Consider the following 18,497-nt stretch of genomic DNA (forward strand, 5'->3'; position numbering starts at 1 on the left):
TGGGTTTTCTCCTTCTCTTTCTGAGCCCAAAATGTCTAGTGTCAAAATCCTGATCATTTGTTTGTCCTGATCTCTACTGGCCTGCATAAAACCAGGTCACTGGGCTACAACACTCACGCTGGGCTTTGTCTTCCACCCAGGGATTTTGAAGTGTTGTGGGTTGGTTTGTTTGTTTGAATTTAAATGTGTGATCCAGGGCAGACCAGTGATTCACCTTTAACTACAGCTTTCTTTTCACATTAATAGCCAGCACAGTCTGGCACTGGAGAGGCTTTTCAGATGGAGCCTATCTGCCCTTGCTCTCCATGGCTCCGTGTTTTGCAGCCATCAGGTGCCTGACCACCTGCTCCATCTGACCTCTTTGTGGAGGAGCAGAGCAGTGAGATTTTCAATCACAATGGTCCTCATTGTTGAGAACATAGGCCCCAATAATGCTCTTTCCTTAAGCAGTATTTGTCAATGCTGCCTTTTCTGGCATTGCCATTGAGATGCTCCTCACTGTCAACACCTGGAAAACACTGTGGCCAGCTGCGCACTGCAGGGTTGTAGATAAGGGCAGCACTTAACCCTGCCAACTGTTGCCTTACAGCAGAGGGTTTTTACTTGGCTGGGTCCAGGTCTCTCACCCTGGCAGTCTTCCTCCCTTGAGAGGAGCAGCTGCTGTGTTCATTTTGCCACCGCTTGCCACCAAGCTAGGGCACTGGGTTTCCGCAGCTCCACATGGAGCTGCTACACAGCAAGAACATGGGGATGCTGCACCTGCAGCCCACTGCACCCCAGCACAGTCCCTGTGGCTGCAGCATAGGCCAGTCCAGCTGCCACCCTAACGTGGCATTGCTAGGCACGACAGCGTGGGGCGTGGGGCCAAGGCAGGCTGTACCAGGCCCGCAGGCGGCAGACCCCTTGAACGTACCTCAGGTGGTAGCAGTTTTTCAAGCTGCAGTAGCAGTGTCTGTCCATCCACCACAGAGAAGAGATTCGGTTTTCCTGGCCTTTGGGACAGGGAGGTGGAAAGAGGTGAGCAGTGAGTGGGTGCTGGCCCTGCCGCCACCCGGGGCGCAGCGCTGACACACAGGGCTGAAGCAGCACTGGATGCTCCCCACCTTCTGCAGACACAGCAGCTGTTTCCAGCATGCTGGGCAGCCTTACGTTTAATGAGCACATGGCATTGCTCCCCTTCCCCTTCTGCAAGCCAGGACGCCTTGCTGCGGGGTCCGATCAGGTCTCACAGCTGGGAGGGAAGCCAGGAGCCCCAGGCATCGGTCGTGCCGCCTTCGAAAAGGGCAGCCAATCCCCGCAGCGTCCCTCCGGCTAGTTCTAGTCCTCCTGCTGCCCTGGCTGCCTGCTGGGCCTGAGCTCCTGCTGGTTTAAGGTTGTTGACTGTCTTCACACCCACTTTGAGGATGAAGAAGACTCATCCTGGGGAAGTGGTGGCAGCACCACTCCAGTAACTAAGTCGTTAAATCAATTGCCTTTTCAGCAGTGCCACCTCTAGCGAAATGTCAGCGGTACCTACAGTGGCGTCTGCAGAACGTGTAGCACCCCCTCAGCCGTGTGGTCATAGCAGAGCAGGGGGAGGAAACGAGCAGCACACAGCTGAGGGAGCCCCAGATGTGCACAGCACATCAAAAGGGGAAAAAAAGAGAGAGAAACAGCTCCTGGGGAGGAGCAGACTTTCAGCTGATGTAAACCAAATGCCTCACCTCCATCTGTGAAGTGAGCAGGTGACAAAGCAACACAGACCTCAACTAATGGTTGCCCCCTAAGATAAACCAAGCAATACACAGCCCTAAAGTGAATGTTTATGTTGGAATAAGTCATCTAGTCATTAGCTCCTGAGACATACAACTCAGATTTGTTTTCACAACACCTTGTGCATCACATTATCAGCAGCAAAGCAGTCACAGTAAAGCCTATGAAAAAGACCTCCCTTGAGAACTATTAGGTAACAGATTACCCAGCAGATAGCTGTGGAAAGCCGCCCCAGTGGTTCTCATCTAGTCAGCTGCTCTGCTGGCAGAGGCAATAAAAACGTTGGTGGAGCTTAGCAGGATAGTAAATGCATGTGAATAATGTTGCTGTAGGGCTACTCCTGGCAATGTTCTCTGACTTTCCACTCAGATCAGCAGCAAGTGCTGCTGCAAAACAGACAGCCCAGAAGCAGTTAAACTGGACAGCTGGCTCTGTAGCTGACTGGACTGATGTGGAGAGGAAAGCCCCACTCCCCTTAATGTGCTTCAGCTCTCCTTTAGACATGACCAGAATGAAGACAAGATGTTGGAGGGGGCAAAGGTCTTTTGTCCCACTGCACTTTGTTGACTACATGAGCACAAACAATAGCACTGGGGAGCCCTTTGGCCAAGGAGCAGCAGGCTCATTTTCCTTTAGGCTGCCTCAGAGGAGCTGTTCTTGTCCTCACCTGTGAGATGTTTGTTTGCAGTGTGACACCATTCACCAGCTGGGGCATAAATCATTCAACAAAACCCTCTCACCTCAAGGGCTTCTCATAACATCTTCTCACAGCTGCCCTTTCATCTCCCTAGTCCTTCTCATTCCAGGCCATTGCAGGGATTGCCCTCTTCTCTGCCCACAGCCACCTGGCCAAGAGGCAGCAGGTCTTTCAGTTGCAGGGCCATGCCCAAGCTTTCCACAAACCATGCCAGGGGAAAGTTGCCATAGATGCACAGCCACACACTTATGCTGGAGATAAACAGGACCAAGCACCTGGCTGAGCTGGTCTGGAGCACTCAGCTGCTTTACCATTTACCTCTGTAGCTGTACAAGTGCTCATGCAGATACAGAAATCTGCTGTTACTTCCCAGAGTCCACAATACCTCTGGACTGAGGCAAACACCTGCCTCCTCTAGCATCTGTCCTGGCTTATAGAGGGTGCAGCTCACAGGAGCTACCTCTAAAAGATGGCCAGCACCAGAGCTAGCCCATCTGTGTGCAGAAGAGATGAATTTTTGCCCACTGCTGTGTCAATTGCATGTGCTGGCACTCTACTCACTAGCATCAGGAACAGTCTGAATAAGTCTATCAAAACTAAGCCCCATCAAAGTTTTTTGCTCTGTGACTGTGAGCAGGTAAAACACTAATTTCTTATTCTTAAGAGAGAGATCAACTGCTGCTGAAGCGACCTAAAATGTAACCAGGAAAGAGAGCAAACCCCTAAATCCACAACCAAAGCTTTGGGGAGACCCTGATCTCAGGCTTCTGCTCTTCTGTTTGTGGTTGCATAGCTACTGCATACATACCTTACTCATCTTTTGCTCTGACCACTTTCTTTTCCCAGCTTCATAAAGCTGATGAAGTTGGCATCATCTTCCCCTGCACTGGCGCTGCCCATGTGAGCAAGCCAAACACAGCAGAGACAACCTCCGCTGCCCAAAAGGACAAAGCTGGAAGCATCACAAGCAGATCTCACATCTCCCTGGGGAGGGAGCTGCAAGGCAAGATGAGGCTGGGATTTCAAATGGTCCCGTTTTACCCTAAGTGCTGTGTGTTCTTTAGCCTGCCCGGTTTGTGTGGCTCCATCACTGCTCTCTGCATGGTCCAGAAGCAATTCCCAGCAGAAGCACAAAAGCTCTGCGGAGTCCCTCCAGGGCAAGAGTGGAATGACCTCCTGTTCTCCAGAGAGAAGTGCAGGGAGAGGAAATTACCAGCACATCCTGGGTTGGAGCAAACAAACTGCAGTAACAACAAAACTTTATTTAGACTTCATTTGACATTTAGCACAGTAATAAGCACAGAAAGAAAGTACCAAAAATACCAAACTTAGAGCATAGAAAATAACAAAATCTATTTCATACTCAATGAAATATTTCTGCAACACATGGCTGGGACTGCCCTGGGCAGCTCGGCACTGTAAATAGATATAGAGAGATATATATAGCTATAGATAGCTGTGTTATATAAAATACTGTCTGTAGAGAAAGCACTGAAACTTATCACCAAAATAGAAAATAGCTCCAAATTACAGGTAGTTTGGATTTGCTACTCATACCCAATATTGAAAAGAGGTTCAAACCCACGGCAGGAGAAAAAGCTCTAGCTTAGACGGGTGGCAAGCATGAGATGGCATCACTGGGCATAGACTGGCTAAAGCTAGCAGAAGCCTAGTTTGTGGGACAGGCTCTAGACCCAAGCTGATGGCCGTGAGGTGACAAGAGTTACTGGTCCTTGCCCAGGACTGCTGAGACATTTCCTAAGCGGGAAGGCAGTGCCCATGCCGGGATGTCTGGTGAGCAGCGTGGTTAAGGTCTGCAGGGAGCCGCTCAGATCCCGCAGGAGACCTGCAGCCCAGCTTAGCTGTGCTGAGCCTGTGCTGACCCCAGCCAAAAGGCCTCTGCTAAGCCAGAGCTGCTGGAGCAGCAGTCCCAGTCCTGAGGCATGCAACTGGCCCTCATGGATCTGGCTGCAGGGAGACTGGCCCTCAGCAGACGCCCTACATCCCAGGGTACTCTTCGTGATTCTAAAGATGCCTCTTCAGCAGATGAGAGGAAGTAATACCCATTAGCTTTTAAAGACCTAGAAAGCTGGTATTGTAGAAGGCCATGCTCCCCCAAACATCACTGTACATCTGCTCTGGTCTGCAAGCAAGCAGCATGTGAAGTAGCAACCCTGCTGCTGAAATGTTTGCCTGGTGGAAACTCCCACCTGCCCTGAGGGTGATAGAGGTCAGTGTGCATGCAAACAGATACAAAAAATATGGCCTTGCTGGCAGCAACATACAAGTCCAACTGCAGGCAATAAACCACACCAGCCTATTACCTGGGTGCTGCTGGTGCTTCAGGCTGGGTACTGGGCAGTCCCAGCGACAGGGGAGAGCTGGGGGCACGCCGGGGCCTCCTGATATGCCAGTAAGGCTCCCTCTGTGCTGCTGTCCAGAAAACACACTCCTGTGCTTGTTTGTTGCTTTTTGGCTCAATTTCCTTACTACTTCCACCAGGAAGGCAGCAGAGACTTGCCTGGAGGATCCCTCTATGATGGGCTGTCCCTGTGCTGCTGCCAATCCCATGATGAGTTGGGGGCTGCAGGAGATGACCCTATGAACCCTCCCAAACCCTGTTTCTGTGCTACTGCTACAGCACTGTAGAGAAGCCTATAACCCATTAATAGTTCTGTAATTGCTCTCTCATCAAGCTAGTGGTTGCATCCCTAATTACATGGCAACAATACTATGCTAACAGGATGAGCTATAATTCCTAGGTGGTTTTAGCATTGTTATTCTACTGTAACTTCCTGGTAATGGCTATTTGGATCTGTCAATATCAATTAAGTGATTAGAAATGCTTAGCCCCTGGAAAAATCATTAATAAAAATTTCATTCTGATAGCTTCTAATCACAGCTAAATACAGTTTCTCTTTCGAGGCCACTATAAAAAATATTTTTCTCATCAGGAGAAATTCATGAGGTTTTCCCAACTGTTTGTAATAAAGAGAACACCATAGAAAGGTCCAGAAAATAAGCAGACGTTTGTTTCTCAAAACCCATGGCTAAACATGACGACATCTCTAAGTCACTGGCTACTGAACAGGGTTCCATTTAGCTCTACTCAAGCTGTAGCCTAGTATAAACGTTTTCAAAGCAGGGCACTGCTGTTTCATCTGGAGCAGCTGCACAGGATTTCTTTGATGTCAACTCTCTTTATGCTTCTGAATTGCTGAAATAGAGAGAAAAAGATATCAAATTTTAAAAAAGGCTTTTTTCAAGGGGGAAAAAAACAGCAACACAACAAACCAAACGACAAAATCTGGCCTTCCGTGCAGTACCAAGAAGTACTGTGGTGGTGACAGAACTAAACCATGCCCCTTGCTTCTTGATTTCCACGGAGATGGGGAGAACCTCCCATGGTGTCGTGCTGCAGCATGGTGTCCCTGAAGCGCTGTACCAGGTGCTCCCCTTGGCTCATGCACTGGCAGCACCTGTGGCCAGGGTTTGTCCCAGGAACACAGTGGGTGGGTGCCCCGGGCACATGCACTCTTATCTGGACTCCCTGCACTAGTGTGCACATCCCTCATGTACCATCAGCTGAGGAATGTCTCTTCCTTGCTGCTTCCACCCAGGCTCCTTCAGCTCAGCGGTGCCCAGCCCAGCAGCCTGGAGCTGCGCTGGGTTTGCAGGATGGCCGCAATGCCTGCGGCCGGCCATGAGAGGCAGCTAAGAAAGTGCTGCCCCACATCACTCACCCTATGCTTTCCTAGGCAGAGGGCTTTTAGACGGCCACACGGCTCATCGCTGAGCAGCCACAAGCGCTGCCTGCAAAGCCTGGGAGGCCTGCAATGCAAATCCCCCTTCTCAAGCACCCAGCGCCTGCTGCTTTCAGAAATCAGAGGCAGGACCAGCGATGCTTCCTTTTCTGAGTGCTCAGAGAGGGGGAGCCTCGCACAGTGTCTGGAAGGAGGGGGGCTGCCTGCTGCCTGCCTGCAAAGCCATCTGACACAAGCTACATGCATTTAGGAGGTATCGGAGTGGACAGCACAGATTTCTCTTTCTATAGGGAGACAAGGCTGAAAAAGTCTGGGACACCAGGAGCAGCTGGTAGGAAGGCAGCTGAGACAACATGAAGAGTAAGTGGCAGCATCATTATCTCCAGGCAGGATCTCTCTATCCTGCACTTTGCAAAACATTCATGTGGGTTTATTTGCCTTGCTTGATAAATATTTTCCAGGAAAAGGTTAGCCTGGGGCCACTCTCAACAGCAGCACTCAAGGACTCTTTCTCGTGACCTCTAAGCAGTACATTTCCTAAGGCAAAGCTCGATGAGTTGCTGCAGACAACTTCTATTGGTGCCGGTTAGCTCTTGCTTGCCTGCAATGAGGGGCTAGGGGCTCTGGCACGGCCACACTGGTGGCACTGCCATCAGGCTCAGCAGTGCAGATGCAGCTCACCTCCCCAGCCAGCTTACTGCTCTTCCACTGCAGCGCTGCCACTGCCCACGAAGGGGATTTCTTCCCTCTCTGTCTTCCCCAGAACAAGATGGTGCTTCTCCATGTTTATGACACACTGTAGAGAACAAGTGTCTTGAGTTAAGAAGGAAAACTGCAATTTGAAGTGGCCCCAGCTCTCCCAATGAGGGTAAGATCCCTGCTGGAAAACCCCTACCTTCAGAGCTCTCAGTGTCTGCAGCCCAAGGGAGAAGGGTTTCTCGCTGTCTTCTGAAAAATAGCAACAGTCAGATTTATACGTTCCAAATGTTCCCCCATGCTTCTGGGCAGTGACTTCATCCTTTATTCATGGCAGTTTATAAAGGGATTGAGTTACAGTTCTGGGCTCCCTGGTTCAAGGACAGGGAACTGCTTGAGAGGGCGCAGCAAAGGGCTACAAAGATGATTAGGAGACTGTCATGGAAGGTAGCAAAGTCCTTTAGCAGGCCTCCTTTCTGCACAGAGTCGTGGCTCACATGGAGGCCAAGTCATCTCAAAATCAAAACAATATTTCCAGTTACTGTTCCAGCAGCTACAGGGCCCCTGAGAAGATTCCTCCCCAGGAGGGGTAGAAGGTAAACATTAGCTCTGTTTTGAGCCAAAAGACCTTGGTTCTCATAGCCATGCTGGACACCTGTTAGGGGCTGACCCCTGGGTGGTCCTGCAGGTTGTTTATGGTAAGGATTGTCCAATTGTGTAGGCTGATTATAACTTTATACCAATCTGTACAAGAACAATCTGATCAAGAACTGGCTGGATGGCAGAGCTCAGAGAGTGGTGATGAATGGTGCCACATGCAGTTGGCAGCTGGCACTAGTGGTGTTCCCCAGGGATCAGTGCTGGGCCCAGTCCTGTTCAATATATTTATTGATGACCTGGACGAGGGCATTGAGTCCAGCATCAGTAAGTTTGCAGATGACACCAAGCTAGGAGCAGGTGTGGAGCTGTTGGAAGGTAGGAGAGCCCTGCAGAGGGACCTGGACAGGCTGGATGGGTGGGCAGAGGCCAATGGGATGAGATTTAACAAGGCCAAGTGCAGGGTTCTGCACTTTGGCCACAACAACCCCAAGCAGCACTACAGGCTGGGGACTGAGTGGCTGAGAGCAGCCAGGAGGAAAGGGACCTGAGGTACTGATAGATAGTAGGCTGAAGATGAGCCAGCAGTGTGCCCAGGTGTCCAAGAGAGCCAATGGCATCCTGGCCTGCATCAGGAACAGTGTGGCCAGTAGGACAAGGGAGGTTATTCTGCCCCTGTACTCAGCACTGGTCAGGCCACACCTTGAGTACTGTGTCCAGTTCTGGGCCCCTCAATTCCAGAAAGATGTTGAGGTGCTGGAACATGTCCAGAGAAGGGCAACGAAGCTGGTGAGGGGCCTGGAGCACAAATCCTATGAGAAGAGGCTGAGGGAGCTGGGGTTGTTTAGCCTGGAGAAGAGGAGGCTCAGGGGTGATCTTATTACAGTCTACAACTACCTGAAGGGGCATTGTAGCCAGGTGGGGGGTGGCCTCTTCTCCCAGGCAACCAGCAATAGAACAAGGGGACACAGTCTCAAGTTGTGCCAGGGTAGGTATAGGCTGGGGGTTAGGAAGAAGTTCTTCACAGAGAGAGTGGTTGGCATTGGAATGGGCTGCCCAGGGAGGTGGTGGAGGCACCGTCCCTGGGGGTCTTCAAGAAGAGACTGGATGAGGCACTTAGTGCCATGGTCTAGTTAATTGGATAGGGCTGGGGGATAGGTTGGACTGGCTGATCTTGGAGGTCTCTTCCAACCTGGTTGATTCTATGATTCTATCTCTTATGACTAAAGGCTGTGAGACTTGGGGATTTTTAGCCTAGAAAAGACTGAGGTGGGGATTTTATCAATGCTTACAAATATTTAAAGGATGGGTGTCAGGAGGAGGGGCCAGGCTCTTTTTCAGTGGTGGCCAGTGGCAGGACAAGAGGTAATGGGCACAAACTTAAACATGGGAAGCTCCACCTAAATGTGAGGAGGGGCTTCTTTACTTTGAGGATGGTGGAGCACCGGAATGGGCTGCCCAGATCTGTGGTGGAGTCTCCATCTCTGGAGTCATTCAAAACTCTCCTGGACACCATCTTGTGCAATCTGCTCTAGGTGAACCTGCTCTGGCAAGAGGGGCGGACTGGATGATCTCCAGAGGTCTCCTCCAACCCCTATCAGTCTGTGAGTTACTCCAGAGGGTAACATGAGGAAACAAAGACAGCCAGATGGGCCTGCAAGAAGACACAGTAGTCACTCCGTTGGCATGGCAGAACATAAGTGTGGTGTACCAGCGAAGTCCTGCTGAACACACCCTTCCTCCATCTGAAGGGCCAAACAGGGACTTCTGATGGGGAGGTGGAGGAGGAAAGGCATCAGGACTTCAGGTTTAATTTTAACGTGTCTCTGAAGCTCCATTTTCCCCTGGGTGTATAATGAAGCAGAGCCCAGCCCGTGCCCAGAGGACACACTCACACTCACCCACAACGAGGACAGTGCACTCCACAGGGACTGCTCCCACCGTGAGAGTGAGGCACTCAATCTGGCCAATCACCTTCACCTTGCAGGGCAATGAAACCATCTCATCTTCACCAGGGAGTGCTCCAAGATGCTCCTTTAACCTGTGTGTTGGAAACACAGCTGATGTGAAACAGTCATGGTTCTGCTGCTCCAGCAAGGACCAAACGGTGTTTGGAGACCACTTACACCTGAAATCCTGTTATTGGCCCTGAGCTGGCTTTACTCTGGCTGCAAACTGGAGTGACTTTTTTGGGTGCAGTCTACTTCAATGGCCACTCAAGGGATCCATGTGGCTTTCAGTGTGGTCTTTGTTCCCCTGCATTTGTCACCATAGGCTGCAGTGTGGGGGGCAGGACCTGAACAAAGCTGAGATACAGCTGTAGATACCTCCTCATTCTGGCACCCACTGACCTGGATGGTTTTTCCAGGTGTGACCAGGGCTGCAGAGAGGCTGCAGGGCCAGGGACAGAGTAAAACAGGGGAGTGGTTCATCATGGCTGAGACTGACCCAAGGATGGATCAATGGCACGTGGGCAATGCATGGCTGAAAGCTGGCCAGGGAACTGCAGCGATGTGAGGAGAACCACTGATGCAGTGACACATCTTGGTGATGGGTTTGAAAGTGCGAAGCCCTCAGCAGTGTGCAGTGACCAGAGCTGCTCCCAGAACAGCTGCAGCCTCTCCTCTGCAGGGTATTTCTCATGTCGTGGCAGCCTGCAAGCTAAGCCCATCGCTCTGCTCAGAGGCAGGGGAAGAGCTCCAGCGGCACCACGACAAGACACAACAAGATTTTTAAGGAGAAGAACTGAGCCTGTGCCTCAGGCACACACAGACACCCCTCTTTTAGTCGTTGAGGTGCAGGGGCCCTCCTGCCCTGGCAGGAGCAAAGCCAAGTGGCCCAGCATGCCTCTTCCCTCTGCTTTCCAGGGCTGGCTTTTCATAAGATCTGTTTGATCACTGCCACGCATGCTGGGCTGCTTTGAAGTAAAACATCCTGGAGCAGTGCCTGCTGTCACACAGGACCTACCACAGCAACAGCAGAGCAAAGCAGGCATCAAGCCCTAGTTTAACCCACTTTGTTCTTGTTTTAGCTTCTCTCCCCATACACAAACAGCAAAGGAGCTGTGGGAGCTGCCTGCAAGGCAGCCCTGCCTGCTGCCTGCCTTGGCTGCAGTGCTGCTGGGATGGGCTGAGTTTTGCTGCGCCTGGCTGGCAGTCAGCTCTCTAACACTACATAAATACATCTCCTTTCCCTTCAGCGAGGAGAAATTTCTCAACACATGCATGTACACAACCAGAGAGCTGCTCTGCACCCATGCTGGAGCTAGCAGGGGCATGTCTAGCTGGGACCTGCAGGGCTCAGCTGGGCTGACCAAGCTCCACACCTGCCTGGGGGACACAGAAGGCTGGGCATGGAAGATGAGGTGTGTGGGGCAGTGATGGTCCAACTGTTACACAGGACACTGAGTGACACAACCCTCTGAAGGGATTTACTCAAAAGTGAATAGGTTGGCACAAGGACGTCTAAGTATAAGCAAGGATCTAGTTGTAACAGGAGGCTCAGGGCCCTTCCTGGGCACAGCCCAAAGCAGTCCCTTCCAAACTGGCTGTGGCTGGCATGAGCAACACCCAAGCCCAAGGGGCTGCCAGGTGCCACAAGTTCCCACCAAACAGAAACTCAGCTGGATATTTACCCTAGCTTGTCCAGGCAGGCAGATGACATGAAGTTGTGCTGTGAGCCAGTGTCCACCACAGCCTTCAGCTCCTTCCCCGCACACTGCAAGAGCAAGCAGAGACGGCAGGTGATGCATGGGATGCAAGAGGAGCACAGGTGTCCAGGGTCTTCACGCTGCACATAGTCCCCACTAGAAAGCCAACATCTCATGCCAGCCGATCCCTGCTCCACCGTGTGTCCAGTGCCCATAGGGAATCATCTTGTCCAAGCCAGGTACCCAACAGTTGGCACCTGAGCTGCATTTGTAACAAAGTGGTGCTACCAAACAACATGGTGTTGAGCATTGCCACTACAAAGAACAGAAGGGCCAGCCCTAGGCAGGAGGGGATATTTTGGAGAGCAGGAATACTATGGAGCCTAGGGGTCAGGAGGAGAAGTATGAAATTACTCTTAGAGAAAGAAAAGGCTGACACAAATTAAGTTGTGAGCATAGGGATTCACCATGAATAATTACTCTGCAACAGTTCAGCATGCTGCCCCAGCCTTGCCTACTGCCCTGATGTCTAAGGGAATATATCAATCAGATCAGTTTTCTCTGGGATACCCAGGTGGGGACCTGTGCCATAGCAGCCCTGAGCTGCAGAGAGAGAGCATCTCCACAGCAGTGGCAGCCCCGATGGAGAAAGGTGGAGAACAAGAGCGCTGCCTGAGGCTGTCAGAAATAAAACTAGAGGAGACAACCCCAGAAGGCTGGGGAGGGACCATTACCTGGCAGCTCACCACAATGAGCTCCTCCTCATCCTCCGTCGTCCCTGAGCTGCCCAGTTTGGTTTGACTGAGCTTGTTGGGGTGTGCCGAGCTCTCGCTCTTGGCAGCCCAGCTTCCGCGGCTGCTTCGCAGCTTGGACAGGTTTGTCTCCATCAGGCGCTTCTGCAGGATGTTATGGGGTTGCTTTAAGAAATGACACACACGAGAGCAGGGTGAAGCCAGAGGAAAGCCACCAAGTGACCTGCATTGCCAGCCTGCTTGTGGTACCTGTGGGCCAGCAGTGCCACATGGGTGGGCTGCTCTGAAGTCTCCCTTTTCCCAGTTCCCAGCCATCGTGTACTCTTCCTAGCCTACATCTGGCTTAAAGGCAACTACTTTGTACTGGCAAGGGAAGAATCCCTTCAAAATATTAACCAGAATTTGGTGGGGTGCTTTTCTTTTCCTAAACTCAAGTTCAAGATTTTTTTTCACATAGGAATCAAAATAAGCCAGGCTTTTCCAGACTGGTGTTTCAGCTGTAGCTGTCTTCATCTCTTGATAAGGACATCAGGAATTCTGCAGAGGTGTGAAAAATGAACAGGTAACAAATTGCCTTCCCAATTACATGCACCACCTGGGTCTGAAAAAGGCATCTGGAGGAACACAGCACTGGCATTACTAGCACAAGGAATACCCTTCCCAGCTTCCACCTGTGGCTTTTTGCCTGAATCAACACAGAAATGAAGAAGCTGTTTTGGGTGCCTGTGCTTTGGCTTTTACAGATGTAAGTGAACAAGGCATAACCACAAGAAGAGAGCTAGAGATGGTGTCTATCATCAGACCTGGTCTGGTCTTTAGATCAGAATCTGGTCTAAAACTGCCCTGCATCTTACTTTCCTCTGTGTTTGTATTTAGCTGCTAAGGGTGGATAAATGGGACCAATTCTGGGTGCCACACCATGGCAGGGAGAGGAGGGCAAGAGGTAAGATGATTCTATGATCATCTGAGATAGGTAGGTGTTCTCCTGAGAAACCCTGAACCATCCATAAGGCATCTTCTCACTGTCTCTGTCATTCCCATGTGCTGGGTGAGAAGCATGCTGCCTCTTAAAATCTCTTCCAGCTGCTTTCCCAAAATCCTTTTCATGTTCCTCATAGACAGATGCTCATACTCTGCTGAAGGTGAAACAACTCTGCTTGATTATCTGCTCATTCCTCTGCCCTTTCCTTCTGGCTTTAATTTGACCTCAGCAATACTTCTTGCTGGCCCAACCCTGTATTTTTGCATCCATATTAAATATGCCTGTGTGTCTGCAGAGACATCTAAACCAGTAAACTTCATCATCTTCAGGCAATTTCAGTGAGATCAGGATGACTTTGAAAACCCCAGGGCATGGTTCCCTGAGCTGGCCAGGTCACTCCCCCATGCGGCACCTTGCCTTTGAAATAGCCTGTGTGGTGTGTTAAATACCAGCACTCACAAAAGGCTAATGCAGCTGGGCATCACCCTGACTAGCTGTGGCCATGTTAGTGCTTCAGGTGCTGCTGTAGGCATCCAACCAGACCTGGCTGATGAGAACTGTTAGATGTTAACCAACGATCAGTGGTCACTGAGACGCAGAATCTCCCTTCCCCCCCGCTCTTTTCACTGCTCTTCTCTATACAGCCTGGGACTTGAAAGGAAACAAAACTTCATGACCAATTTTAGTTGCAGCTGCCACATCTGACTAGCACATCCTGGGTAAAGGCAGCAGCATAGCTGTGCTCCCAGTGATGGGGAGAGTTCAGATCCAACATTGTGCTGTCTCCTTCATGTGCAGAAAGTCATTGCAATGCTCCAGCATTGCTCTGGTGACCACCACTTTCCTAATGAGACCAAAGTGCAAAATCCAGTATATTACTTAACTAAATGAAAGGCAGGAAGGTTGGTTCCACTAGTCTGGTAATGGACCCTCTGATGAATCATAGAATCAACCAGGTCGGAAGAGACCTCCAAGATCATCCAGTCCAACCTAGCACCCAGCCCTATCCAATCAACTAGACCATGGCACTAAGTGCCTCATCCAGGCTTTTCTTGAAGACCCCCAGGGACGGTGCCTCCACCACCTCCCTGGGCAGCCCATTCCAATGGGAAATCACTCTCTCTGTGAAGAACTTCTTCCTAATATCCAGCCTATACCTACCCTGGCACAACTTGAGACTGAGGGATGAGCAAATCAGTTTGGAAGCAAGGGCTGCCTTATGTGAGGCAGAAACCACAAGTGCATGCTCAGCACTGCAATCACCTCCAAAGCTCCCCATCTGAGCAAAAGTGCAAGTCAGGGTTTGCTGACAGTGGACAGCACATCCATCCTACCCTTCATGTTTGCCTGAGCTCAGGCACACATCTGCAGGACTAATTCTTCACAGTATCAAAAAGACAGAATACAAATGAGGGGATAGGGGACTGCAGTTCCCAGCTGGCCAGAAGACAGCTGGCACACAGTTATCAGCCCCACTTAGCCAGGGCACAGAAAAACATCTGAATGGCATCATCCAGGACAGTCTCGGTGCTCTTCTGATCTGCCCAGCTTCAATCACACTGCTAAATATCTTTGAAGAAGAGGCTGGAGAAGAACGAGTCACCAGCACACTTATCATCACTACTTTAACTGCCATCTACTCTCAATTAGAACCTAAATTTTTCACTGTAAGCTCTCCTGTGGATCCTTAACCAGTTACATCCGTGCTTGTTCTTAGGCTCTGAGTTTACAAATCCTGTATGAGATCCATCACTAACAGGAAAACGTGTCCAACTCAGCAAACACAAGTTACCACCACAAACAGGACTCTCTTTTGTTGATGCTTGCTCTTCTGAAAGCTGCAGTGAATCCTGCCTTTGGGGGGGGATAAATGTTGCTTACGTTGTGCTCCAACACAGAAATAATCTAGCAAGAGGGGGATAAAAAGGTTCCCTGCAGCACCATCCTGTCTCAGGCTATTAATTAGTTTGCTTTAACTTGTATTTCCCGTGACTTTCATGTACAACAGGGGGATGTTAGTCACGGAGATGACTCAATGATGGATATGTGCTTGATAAACAGATAATGTGCCCGGGGACATTTCCAAATGCACACTTTACTGGAGCACTGCAAGCAGACCGTGTCTGGGAAGGAGGCAGAAGAGGAAAACCTCTTTGTGATAGTGATGGGGAAGGCAGCTCTATTCTCCCTCCAGAGTGGGCTGGCCACGCAGCCAGAACTGGTGTTTGAAGTAGCCCAGATTGCCTGGTGCTGTGATGCTGCATTACACAGAACCATCAGAAGTGTTACTGAAAAAAATAAGTGCTACATACTGTCATGGGAGTGCAAAGAAATAGTTATTTCCTAGCACCATTCAACACGACAAACTACACACCCTGGGACTTTCTATCCCTGACTCTTTGCAAAAACCTATAGCCCCTTAAACAAGTCACAGCAGAAACCTAAAATAAGTCAGTGGAAATACCAGCTCCTGCTAAATCTATTTCCCACTGTCTGTTAAAGCCACAAATAATTCTGCCCAGTTCTGCTCCTCTCTTATTTATAAGCAAGTGCATCACTGCAGCTTGCAGTATCCATCTCTCTGGCCTGTTTCCCACTATTCTGGCTTCAAGATCTGGGGATAACAAGACCCATCAACAACAGTTTCACTCAGGTGGATGTGTAAATCAGGAAAGATTCTAGCTCCTCCTCTCTCCAAACCCATCTCAGGTTTGCCCTCTCCTCTGTACCTAGACAGCAGAGTTTTAATACACCAGCAGAGCTCATCCCAACTGATTTTTCTCTTTTTCCCAGCCTTCATTCAAATTCTCCTCTTGTACCAGCAGCCTTTGCTCACAGGCTGTCAGCCCCAGTTACAGGAGACATGAGATGCTCCCTGATTTCTTGCACCCCAGCATGCCAGCCTGCAACCAGGGCTCTGACCAAGACACTGCACTTAACATCAATGTTTTCTGCACTTATACCAAGACTCAACCCAACTCTGGGGAGTGTACAGAGGAAAGCAGGAAAACAAGAACGTATTGCAAGGTTGCACCAGCTACAGGAGCAGGGGATGGGGCACAGGGGCACCTAGAGCTGCACTGAGGACCCAGAGAGACCAAGGGCAGGAGCTGTGGGTGCAACCAAAATGATGCTGCAGCCACAATTCAGCTGGCACAGACACAGAAGCAGGAACGAAGCCTGGGGTGACATTTCTGTGAGCAGGGCCTTGGTGAGGACCCCCATGCTCTCTGCCCTCTGTGCTGGGGCCAAACCTGCTGCAAGGACAAGGACCTCAGCGCCCCTGGCTCCTGCTACCTGTTGCCTCTCTCACTTGGCCAGAGCAGAACACTCTGTCATAAGGGTTTCAGCCCCACATGCTGTGGCTCACTAAGCCATGATATGTTGTTTAGACCCTGTGTACAATAATAAATGCTCTGAAAGGCACTTTGTAGCTCTCCAATAGAGAGACCAGAGAAGCTACTTCCAATCCTTTCTCTGAGAGAAGCTTCTCTCCCTAGAACTGCAAAACATTTGAGATGTCAAAAACATCACCTCCAAGCACACTGCAGAGAATAGCCAACTCACTGCACTCATTTCAGCTAGGCAGAGCCAAGCCCAGACTAGCTGAATAGGAAAGCTGTGACAGAACTCAACTGACCCACTGAAAAGACCAAGATCCACTATTATCCAGAAACCTGTACCAAGCCTCAGAAAAAGCAAACTCTGTGTGTGCAAGAACTTTGAAACAATTAGGCAAAAAACTGTGAAGATGAGCTTTCCTTGGTAGGATATACTTTCTAGGTTTTGCTCCTTGCATCAGAACTCTTGGTTTTCTATTTCAGCATCCTTTTCCCTTAGAGAAAGATCAAGCACTTGTGCACATCAGCACACAGAAATGCTGTCTGGCCACTGGACATGAGGGGGAATACTGTATGTGAGCTACAAGATCACATGGATCATTGCATGGGTAAATACTGAAACCCTAGAATTACATCTCCTCGTTGAGAAACCACATACCTGCATAAGCCTCTATCCAAGTGTAACCTTTGGCAGTTTTATGTTTTGAAGTTCCAGTAGCTGCACTTTATAGACTCTTGTGTGAAGCCTTCTGTGCACATACATGCATCACAGACAAACACATGTGTTTGTACGTGTTACATGAAGCCATTTTGCTTTACTTTTGACTCAGAAGGGATGATTGCACTGAAAACGGCACCCCCTTTTCATGTAAATGTACACAAAACCAAAACACAAACTTAGCTTTTAGCTCGGAGTGCCAGACATCAGAAATCACCTCCCAGCAGAAAGCAGCCCTGGTGAGAGCCAGCAGTTTATCTACTCCCTGCCTTTTACGTTCAAACGACTCAGTTCTTGACATCTATCTCCACAAGCAGCCAACCTTCCCTCCTAACAGAAAAACGGCACACAGGCACACAAAGATACTGCCCTGCCAGCCCGAGTCTCCTCCAGCAAACGCAATAAAGCCTTACAGTATCTTTTGAAGTGCCCAGCTTCTTCAGCCCATCCAGAGGGAGGAGATCTGCAGAATCCTTGTGAATAAACTGAACTGCTTGCTTCATCCTCCTCTGCTGGCGGAGAGATGCCGCTTCCCTGATTTCCACTTCTTTTCTACTCGGCTGCGTCAGGACACCCGAATAAAACATCTTTCCACGGCTCACTTCTTGAAGATGTGGCTCTGGAAGATACGGAGCCGGGGAGACGCTGTCTCTCCTGCGCTTTATAAGGGAGGCTGGTGACGTTAGGAGAGCGGCAGGTAGCGGAGCCGGCGCCGCCGAGCCAAGGAGGGCTGGCACTCGGCGGTGCGGCGCACGGCAGCGGCGGGGGAGCTCAGGCTCCGGGGGAACACATCTGCGCTGTGCCCCCGCGCTGCCTCTCCTGAGAGCAAGCTTAGGCGCAGGCATCCAGTGGCTCTCAAAGCCTCCCCAGAAGCCCCACGGGCAGGAAAGAGGGTGCGAAAGCCCCAGCACTCTGCTGTTCTTTTTGCTGCCCCCCAGGCTGCTGGGGGGCTTTGGGAGCTGCAAACAGCCCCAGGAACCAGGACACCTCCTCTGCAGGCAGAGATTTTCTGGCATGGACAGGGAGTCTGAAGTGTCACGGCAGGTGATGGCAGCTCAGCACTCATATGGTCCTGGATGCTGCTGCCCCTTCAGCCCCATACGGACCATGCTACTGGCCACACTGAGGCTTGCCACCTTTTATCTGGAGCACAGCAGGGTTAGGGGAAGCTCTGGGTGTCATTGGCCTCACCAAAACACTGTAGACACCAGTCTGCATCATCACTGTCTACTCAAGTCCCCAAGAAGGGTGAGAACCGTGACAAAAATAATCCTAGTCAAATTAGGGCACCCCAGATGTAGTTTTACACAGGGTTCCTACAGCTGCCAAACGTTCAGGTACAGTGCAACTTGACTACTCACTAGCATCCATGCTACTGATTACGAATCAGAGTAAGGTTTTGTACAGCAGCTGTAGTTCTGCAGCATTCTTGGTACTTGTCTATTGATCCAGATGTTGCTGGAGTTGCTCTTGGTGTAGTTACCTATCTCTGATGGCAGACAATGCTGAGAAGGTTTCAGAGAAACATTAGAGGGTGAGCATGATGGTG

At 50.3% G+C, this 18,497-nt stretch overlaps 1 protein-coding gene across 3 annotated transcripts; it reads right to left on the reverse strand.

The window, feature by feature from the left end:
* Nucleotides 1–3,676: 3,676 nt before the first annotated feature.
* NRIP3 (nuclear receptor interacting protein 3) lies at nucleotides 3,677–17,742 on the reverse strand. 3 transcript variants are annotated; one of them, XM_064163697.1, is made up of 7 exons: nucleotides 17,362–17,742; nucleotides 11,890–12,051; nucleotides 11,141–11,223; nucleotides 9,408–9,547; nucleotides 7,109–7,161; nucleotides 6,895–7,009; nucleotides 3,677–5,666 (listed from the first exon to the last, which is right to left on the reverse strand). In XM_064163697.1, exons 1-6 carry the CDS (start codon nucleotides 17,533–17,535, stop codon nucleotides 6,908–6,910), a joined length of 714 nt encoding a protein of 237 aa, XP_064019767.1. In that variant the 5' UTR covers nucleotides 17,536–17,742; the 3' UTR covers nucleotides 3,677–5,666; nucleotides 6,895–6,907. The 3 variants fall into 3 exon arrangements, with proteins under 3 accessions (XP_064019767.1, XP_064019766.1, XP_064019765.1); XM_064163696.1 differs by having other exon boundaries at nucleotides 7,109–7,158; nucleotides 11,890–12,072; nucleotides 17,362–17,740; XM_064163695.1 differs by having other exon boundaries at nucleotides 11,890–12,072; nucleotides 17,362–17,737.
* Nucleotides 17,743–18,497: the final 755 nt, after the last annotated feature.

The sequence above is a fragment of the Pogoniulus pusillus genome, chromosome 24, assembly GCF_015220805.1.
Source record: "Pogoniulus pusillus isolate bPogPus1 chromosome 24, bPogPus1.pri, whole genome shotgun sequence".
Classification (NCBI taxonomy): Eukaryota; Metazoa; Chordata; class Aves; order Piciformes; family Lybiidae; genus Pogoniulus; species Pogoniulus pusillus.

Bases quoted from the DNA above. Each gene is read 5' to 3' on its own strand.
- NRIP3 (XM_064163695.1), bottom strand. From the start codon at position 17,535: ATGTTTTATTCGGGTGTCCTGACGCAGCCGAGTAGAAAAGAAGTGGAA. The intron at 11,224-11,889 runs GTAATGGTCCCT...TTGCTCTTGCAG, and splicing joins TCATTGTGGTGAGCTGCCAG to TGTGCGGGGAAGGAGCTGAA. The intron at 9,548-11,140 runs GTAAATATCCAG...TCCAACACACAG, and splicing joins GCCTGCCTGGACAAGCTAGG to GTTAAAGGAGCATCTTGGAG.